This window comes from Belonocnema kinseyi, chromosome 6 (assembly GCF_010883055.1).
Source record: "Belonocnema kinseyi isolate 2016_QV_RU_SX_M_011 chromosome 6, B_treatae_v1, whole genome shotgun sequence".
Taxonomy (NCBI): domain Eukaryota; kingdom Metazoa; phylum Arthropoda; class Insecta; order Hymenoptera; family Cynipidae; genus Belonocnema; species Belonocnema kinseyi.
Window position 1 is genome coordinate 60,598,775 of NC_046662.1, and position 9,605 is coordinate 60,608,379.

General features: G+C 31.3%; 1 protein-coding gene across 1 annotated transcript in view; it reads left to right on the forward strand.

Moving 5' to 3' along the window:
- The first annotated feature begins 2,374 nt into the window (after nt 1–2,374).
- Nucleotides 2,375–9,605, forward strand: part of LOC117175415 — a 13,382-nt gene continuing 6,151 nt past the window's right edge. Inside the window, exons 1-3 of the mRNA XM_033365125.1 lie at nt 2,375–2,471; nt 9,174–9,275; nt 9,371–9,538. Coding sequence (XP_033221016.1) covers nt 2,427–2,471; nt 9,174–9,275; nt 9,371–9,538 — 315 coding nt within the window. The 5' untranslated portion in view covers nt 2,375–2,426. The remainder of the gene's footprint in view (nt 2,472–9,173; nt 9,276–9,370; nt 9,539–9,605) is intronic.

Consider the following 9,605-nt stretch of genomic DNA (forward strand, 5'->3'; position numbering starts at 1 on the left):
TCAGCCTTGGAGGAGATTATGTTGAGAAATAAAAAAAAAAAATTCTTAAAAACGTTGTTTTTCTTGGTCAGGCCGGAAACTTATCAATCCACCCTCGTAGACGAGCTGATCAGACGCTCGCCAGACGTGTAACGCTTTTACCACGCGATGGTCTAGATTGGACCGTACAGAAAGAGGAGGGAAAAAAGTATCAGAACTTCACAGATAGTACACTACCTATTAAATCAGAATTTCAATATGCTCTAAAAAAAATTTCAAGTTAAAATATTCAGTAGTTTATTTTTGATGACAGTTTTCGTCACTGGGGTAAAAACTTATCCCGGTGTGGCAAGTATGTTATTCTATAGATGCGTGACAAGCAAGGATTAAATTGAAATATTTCAGTTCAAGATTCATCATTTATTTGTTTTTTGTTGAAAATTAATTTAGTTTACTTTAAGTTCAACTATTATATAATAATGATCACAAAATAGCAGGCAATTCACGATATTAGCCCTAAGTACGGCCATCCTACGGACGCCAAGTGATACGCGACAATTAACATAACCTACAAAATCATTGATCGATATCGATTTTTTATCAAGTTTCAAATAGTATTACATGGATTCTTTCCTTATTGTGTTGGGTGATTTCAAAGCAGGATATTTTGGCTGCTGTGTTGATAACAAAATAGCAGACAATTCACGACATTGGTCATAAGTATGGCCATCCTACGGACGCAGAGGGATAGGCGACAATTAACACAACATATAATAACATTTTTCTCCAATCATTATTGTCCATCTTCGTTTTTATTAAAAATGTGGCTAGAAATAGATTCAGTACGATGTAAAGACATATATAAAATCTTCCTATCTGGTCTTTTGTAAGTTAGGTTGCAATTTGAGAAAGAATCAATTAATCTTATCTCATATAAGTGGATATTATATTGCTCAACAATTATCAAAAAAACAGTGTGTATACAAACCTAGACATGTGTCAATCTGACTTCAACACAAAACTTTCCTGCAAACTTTAATATTCTTTTAGGTTTTCCCAATCATTTCTGTCTGCTGAGGATTACACCATACACTGTGACGATATCACTTCCCATTTGCAACCGAGACCGTCTGAGAGGGGTCCAGCCAGACCGCTTCGATGAATCTTTGAAATTTTTGCAATCGAGTCCGTCTAAGAGGGCCAAGGCCAGCACCCTGTCAGACCGTCTTAAGTAGACGGTCTAGATTCGGTCTAGCCAGCCGATCTCTCTACATAAGACTGCCACGAAAATTTTCCACACGGGCTTCTATTATTTCATAGTAATATTTTGTAACATTCATTAAATATGTATAGCATAGAAAAAATTGGCTTTTCATTTAGTCTTTTTCATAAAAAAATAATAGGCGCGCGCCGTGTAGCAGATATCACTAGTGGTACTCATTTCAATACAGATTCTTATTTAAGAATACTAAAATTTCTTACATTTCTTACAATTTATGTTACTTAAAATTCTGACTTTTGACTAAAAGTTTTACAAAACTTATTATTGACCATTATCACTTTTTCACACTCACCATTTTCACACGGAAACTAAGACTTTTTCTAAACATCATCTCTTATCATAGTAGGAAACTTTATAACAGTACCCCGATTATCCCTAAATTCTTACATTTTATTTTAATTATACATATAGAATGAATCAAATATTGATGTCAAAAGTCTCTCCGTGTATTTTAACTCTAAAATTAGTAGTACTTTTCCACTATTGAGTTTAAGAATATAAATATTTCAGCAAATCTAATTTATCTTTTTTACTAATATTAAGTCGCACTATTCTTCTCAGTATAACTTCACTAATTTAGATTACTATAGTAATTTGAATAAGTTAAGATTTTTTAATTACGCTCTATAGAGCGTAAATTAAGAAAAAAATATTGCATATAAAAAAATTCTTGGCTTAAAGTAATGAGTTACGTAAGTTATTTCTGAAGTTTTAACCAAATCGGTTATTTTATGCATAGTAAAGGAAACGTCATTATTAAAAAAAAGTTGCTTATGTTAAAGGAAATTCCACTTTGAATTGAGAAAACAAAGCTAAGAAAACAATTACCTAAATTTAAATATGACTTTTGTGTAGGTGAATCAACGACACAAATTAAAAAGAAAATATTATTTTTGTGATTTTCAATTTTCTCGTTTAACAAAGCATATCCACATATATTCACAGTTCAAACAATGATGCGAGAAGAACAGATTTTTATTTATCTAACATTAGCTTCACCAAGGCTTGAAATCATGATAATTTCGTCATTCTTCCACAACTCTTCTCTTTCAAATTGGTCCGCGTATGATTTTTATTTAGTATAAAACCCCATTTGCACAGATTCAGGTAAAATAGTTCGGGTCCATCTTTGTTTGGAATTAGATCTTAAGCCTCCCATTCAATCATGACGTGGGTGATCTTCTGTCCATTGGCTGTCTGTGCTTTACAAGTAAGTAACACAAATTGCTTTTTAGATTATCAATTTTCAAACTGAAAAATTTATTCACATATATTTAATATTGCATATAACCAATTTAAATTCACAAAATACAAAAACCCGCCTGACCGACCCTTTTTAAATGTACACACCTCATTTTGCCCCTCGCCTCTCGATATAAGAATTTGTAAAAAAATGTAGTTTAGACCCTCTCCCCTCGCCTTGCTACGTAATTTTTAAAAATATTTTCCGTAGAAAAATATTCATCAAAAGCGTATTTTCCTAACCTTATAGTTTGGGTCGGATGTACATCCCGTGTGTAAAAATGTCTGGGCAGTCTGGTTACAGGTCTGGCCCAGGTCTGGATTTATCTAGACTGTCTAGTCTGGAAGAACTGATCTGGCTCAGGTCTGACGCCAGTCTGGCTCAGGTTTCACTTTATCTAGACCGTCTATTCTGGAAGTTCTGTTCTGGCCCAGGTTTGGCACTGCTTAGCTAGCCAAGAACGAAAAAAATCATAAGTTCCATCAGCAAATTTTTTTGACATACTTCACAAATATTACAGGGTGTCTAAAATAATGGAAAATTAGAAATTCATAGTATAAAAACAATCCTCTTTTTCTATCACCTTGGCAGTCTGGTCTGGTCCAGGTCTGGCGCTGATCAGTGAGCCAATAGAAAATAAATCTGAAGTTCCATCACCAAATTTTTTTGACGTACTTTGAAAACGTTACAGGGTGTCTAAAATGATGGAAAATAAGAAATTTAAACTGTGAAAACACGACTTTCTTTCTTATCACCGTGAGAGTCTGGTCTGATCCAGGCCTGGCGCTGAACAGCGAGCCAAGAAAAAAATCTTAAGTTCCATCACTAAATTTTTTTTATGATTTTGAAAAAGTTACACGGTGTCTAAAATAATGCAAAATAAGAAATTCAAACTATGAAATTTTTTAAACTAAAAAAGTTTATAGTGCAATTTCTTAAACTAAAAAAGTTTATAGTGAAATTTTTTTATCCAAGTCCTTAAAACAATCAAGTTTTCCCAGTAATTGTAATTTATGCCTTGGCCCTCGGCGTGCAGACATCTTTGCTAGTTGACGTCACAACTTGTAGTATTCTGACAGTGCTTGGCTCCGACCTCTCGGAAACAGTGCTAGTTTTTGTCGATCAAGTGTCACAAACTGTCAAAATTTCTTATTATTTTCCAAATAATATATTAATCTAGCCAAAAGTTAGCTGTAAACGCGGATGCATAAAATGTACCAAATCTTTACCAAGTTATTAAATAAATAGTAAGTACAAACCTAATTTTATCTATTATAAAAGAATAAGTATTAGAAACGATAATTTAATTGATTGATTTAATTGATGGCAGTATATTTTTGACGCAAAATTAGAATTTTTACTGATTATGTCAAACATGTATATTATATATTTTTTTAGGAAATCATGTTTTGCTTTTTGCGCATATCCTCTAAACATGGACCATATGATTCTCAACGATAAACCATTAATCGATCAGCCATTAACTAGTGGCTGGCGAGCCAAAAACTCGCGGCTGGCCAGCCTATAACTAGCAGCTGACCGACCCATAACTAGCGGCTGACCAGCCCCTGTCTAGCTGCTGACCAGACGGTCAGGCCTGGGACCAGCCAGAAAAAACGTTACACTTTTGGCCAGGTCCAGGCCAGACCATCTGGTCAGAGCCAGGACTGGAAACCTGGCGATCTGGTCTGGGCCAGGTCAGCGCCAGAACATTTTCCCACACGGGGTCGGTTCGTCCGCCGTACTGTATCCTATCAGGGGAAGTAAGGGGAAACTAGGGGACTGAAATTAGCCAAAGTTAGAGGAGGGGAAAAAAGGGAAATGAAGAAAATGAAGGAGAATGAAGGGGACGATTGTTAATTCGCCGACAAGTACCTGTGACCTTTCCCCCCTACTGCGCTTGTGGACGACGAATTCTCCTTCTACACTGCTGACTGGAAGCATAGTCAGTAAGTGTATATATATGTATATATATGCATATATATATATATATATGTGTGTGTGTGTGTGTGTGTGGGTTTAAATATATAAAATTATAATTATATTATATCAATTATTTAGATTTAATTTTATATATTTAAAACATCAAATTAAACTATACATTCATTATTTTATATATTATATTTATAAGTCATTTTTAAATTTATATTAATTAATTAATCATAACAATTTCATTAATTTAGAAAAATGGTAAATTTCTAACCAAATTACAAGATTACCTCCATAAATACGATTTTTTTATCAATTGTTTTCGAATTTACTGATTCATAAACTATAATATTAAATGTATATATTTCATATTTTATTGCTAATTAGAGTTCTTATATTTCCGTGTTATTTGACATTATTTGTAACTTCTTTAATTTATAAATAATAATAATTTGTGAGAGCTGTACAAAATAAAATTATTTTTTGGTATGAACCTGATTCTTTCCTCGTTAAAAAATTTGGGTGCCCTTAAAAGGGCAATTTAGTTTCAGTGTTAGCTGTAAACTAGTCTAATTGTGAGCTTCAAGAAAGGCAAAAATGAACTTTTATTCGATAATAATAATAATAATGATAATTTCGGTGGATTCGGTTGTACACAGAAAAACGCTGATCTTCAAAAGGACACCAAAATCGATGTTCTTTTGAGTTGCAATTAAAATGAGCCAAACAGTTTTATTTTGAGAATGTAGGGCAAATTCATCATTTTAAGTCTGTTTTTTCTCATTTCGAGCAAAGTGAACTATTGTTTTCAAACTGCCAGTCACCTGTCAATATGATTTTGTCGGGCGTTATTTCGGTGAAATTTAGTTGTTGATAAGCAAGTAGTTATAATAATAATTACCTTACTTTTAATTTCCTCCCAATTATCAGTGAGTATTATTGTCTTGAAATAAAATTTGTACTTGGCTTATTTTAATTTTCAAATCTTAGGTTAGTCATAACAGGCATCACATTTAAACCATTAAAGCCGGGATATAAAAACCAAGTCGTGACCACCTGCATCAGAATTGATACCTGAAAAATAAGGTAAAGACGAGGGTAAATACAATTGCGTAATAAAAACCAAAATTTGTTTTGAACGATCCCAAGTAATCGCAAGTTGTTCTCTGATAAAAAGTTTCGGTTGAGACTTCCAACCTGGCAGGAGAAGCCGAGATCTAAAGTTTCATGACACTTTAGCCTGATGAAAAGTTTGATGAAGCATTGGGGGTCTAGTGAAACATTTGAATGTTTCAAATATGGCGGCGGGAAAATTCAAACTGATAAAATAAAATCCTTACCTGAAATTAGAGGCCGAACCGATCTGCGTGTGCGCAAAATAATTTTTTCCCCTCACTTCTATGTTTCATGAAACATATGAAACTTTGAACATGAAACGTTTTCACGTGAAAAGACTAGGCCGATTCCACCAACTGTGATTAAATTTTAATCGTTGATTAACTTAGTTTAATCAGCAGATTGCGTTCCACAAACTTTTAAAACATGATTAAATAAGTCTAATCTCCGATTAACTTAACCAGTCATTTGTGGCTGATTAGAGAGTTAATCAGCGAACAGAGTATACGGTTGGCAAAATATGAGAAAAATAGAGTAAAAATTAACCGATTCCCATGCATTTGGTCCATTGTTCTTCCCTCAGAATTCCACAAAGTGAAGTTAGCTGGTGGTTGAAGTGAAAATAACTAATTGCAAATGTAGACGCTCATTATTTGTTCTATACATGTCGGCTTTTGTTTAAATGTCGACGGCTATGACGGCCATGACCAACCTAAGATGTGCAAGTTGCATTACGAAGTAATAATTTTATTCCAAGTGACTAGTACGCGCTGTTGAATAAAAAAAAGTTGAAAACTAGGCAAATATTTTAATTTGTCTGCTGATTACCAATTATTCACTCTAATGTCAAAATGTGACTACTTTAGTTGAAAACTCTAATTTTTAGTTTAAAACTTGTATTTTTTGCTTCATCTTTCTGGTTAGTCAATTTAATTCTTACACTTAATTATTTATCATTTTAATTTTTTGGTTGCAAATTGAACTATGTTGTTAAAAATCCATTTTTGTTTGATTATTGAAAATATGACCAGGAAAAGACCGGGAATTTGAAATCGTCTGCCGAATCGCCACCTTAATATTATTATAATATGAAACAGTAAATTCTTCAAAATTTTATAACATAACGAAACAATGGATCTAATCTAGTAATTAAGTTACAAATTTTCATTATAATTCAAAATTCATCTATTTTGTTTGAAACTTGAATTGACGACCGCACAATGGTGACAATTTTTCCGGCAATTTTTCCTTACGAAATACACAAAAATACTTCAAATTTCGAAGAAAAATTAACTGTAATGTTACAAAGTGTATGGTTGAAAGTAGATCTCGAAATTTTCACAAAAGTTAAAATGGTGTCTCATTACTTTTTTCAAAATTTATATAATTTTTACAAATTTAAACAAAATATGAAATACATTTTTGGAGAGGATATAGTGATTCTCAAAACCATTTGCTTCAAATGTTCGTAAAGCTGCAGTATAGTGGAAATGTTGTCTCTTGATGAAATTTGGAATCTTTTCGCCGAATAGTCAGAAATGTTAATTTTTTTGTTATTTTATGAGCCAAGCTTTCAAACTTAAAAAAGTCTAAGTTTTAAGAATCACTTAATTCTTTCCAAAAATGTATTTTATATATTGTTTACATTTTTTTAAATGATGTAACTTTTTGAAAATAGCATTTAGACGCTATTTTTAATTTAGTGAACATTTCGAGATCTACTTCTACCATATATTTTGTAACAATACAATTGATTTTTCTTCCAAACTTGAAGATTTTTGGACGAAAAGCATAGAAAATAAGAGTTTTTGAGTATTTCATAAGGCGCCAATTTGAATTTTTAAAAATTTTTTCTTTCAAGCATCACGAAATATTTTTCTTCACAATAATGTAGCCTCTTAATTGACACCTGAAAAATTGTCACCCAGAAACAAAAAAAAAAAGCTTTAAAAAAAATTGGGTTGTCCTCTTGCATTTTAAAAATTTTTGAAATTCTAATTGTCATCACGTGCTTTCTGATTAATAAATCAGCCTCTCGTAAAAATTTGACGAGATTTTGATTTAATTGTGGAAATCGTAATTTTTGTTCAAATTTAGGGATCTGCCATTTGATAAATTTGAAAAATAAAATTTCTTCCGTGTAGATATATTTTTTCAACATACTCTAAACTCTAAAGAGCCAAAGGATTCAGATTAAATATAAAAAATTATTGCATTTCAAATTTTACATGTTAATATTAACCGATTTCGCTAAAATTTGGTGAAGATGATTTTTTTGGGCATTCATTTTTAAATACCCTAAAATCCTCCAAATTCTTAAAAATCTTTGAAAATACCTTGAAACGTTAAACATCACTTGAAATCTTTGAAATCTTTTGAAATACCTCAATTGTTATACATAAATTCTTTTAAATTTTATTAAAACATTATAAAATCTCTTGAAATCTCTTAAAATGAAATGAAATTTAATGATTTTTCATCAAATTCCTTGATGTTTTTACAATCTCTTGAAGAATCCATGGAATACTTTAAAACACTTACATTCCTTTGAAATCCCTTAAAGTTCTATACAATTTCTTCAGATTCTTAAAACTTCATTACAATGTCTTTTTGAGAGAGTTTCAAATCCTTCAAAATTATTGAAATGCTCTTAAATCTGACACATTCCCGTGTAATGCGTAATTTAAAAAGATATAAAAAGCTTTGTTTTTTTGATAATTTTTTGCAGAATTATCGAAAGAAAAATCAAAATACTAATGTAATTGTAAAATTAGATTTTTTAAACGAAAGATCTACTCTCGCCGTTACTATCGATCAGTTCAGATTTCTTTTATGCCACCGTGAAAATTGAAATCAACCCAACGATCAACTGAACTCTTCAAATAACAGAAAATACTTGATGCTATTTTTAGACTAGATGAAAAGTAAATTAAAAAAATTTTGAAATTAAATTTTTTCATGTCTTTTTCACCACCTTAAAAATAGAAATTAACCCATTGATCAAGTTAACTCTTCCAATAACAGAAAGTTCTTAATTTAATCTTGAGACTAAATGGAAAACAACTTTTTTTTCATATCTTTTTTACCACTGAAAAAATATAAATCAACCCATCGATCAAGTTCATTCTTCAATTAACAATAAAATTTATTTTCCATCTAGCCTAAAAATGACGTTACGTATTTTCTGTTAATTAAAAATTTAAATTGATCGATGGATTGATTTCTATTATCACGGTGGCTAAAAACACATCTACACTAATCGATGGTAAATATCTCTGATGATAATACAGATTCCTTTAAAATCTTCTTTTATCAACAGAAATTTAATTTCCAATTTTTTTGTATATTTTGTAAATACTATATCTCTATTTGTAAAGCATTCAAAAAATAATATAGCTGAGATTGAAATATTTCAAAAATATCTAAAATACTGCAAATGCATTTTCTCTAAGTTGAAGAAAAGAGACGATGAGATTGACTTTGATTTTTGTGAAATTAGCGTGGACTTCCTCTCTTGATTTTTTGTAAACAAATGTATATACATCAAATTCATTAAAAATTGAACAGTGAAAGTTAAAATATAATCATTTTGTACAATTTCAACATTACTTTTAATCTTTACAGATAGTCTTTGCAGCTGACTTAGCTAACCATATTGCTGCTTCGATTGACAGATCTTTAGCTCCAATGATTGAGACCAATTATGAAACAGACAATGCTATTTCGGTCAGTAGAAAAAGACAAAGTTTAATTCCTAGATATTTATTAAATTAAATAAGTTTTTGAAAATTTGTTCAAGTTTTGTTCTTCTTTCTCACTAGGCTGTAGCTGAAACTGTAAAGAATAAAGAAATAAATTCCGACGAACTAGTATACGAATGTACTAGTACACTACGTGATGCTGCAGAAAAACTTGCCAGAAGTTCTAAATACAAACAGCAGCAATGTGAAAAGTATTATCGTGAAGCCAAAAATATTAAAGATATTCAGGTACTTGAAAATGTTATTTATAAGGGACCATACCTAAATTGCGTAACAGTTAGGGGGCTGGTGGGGG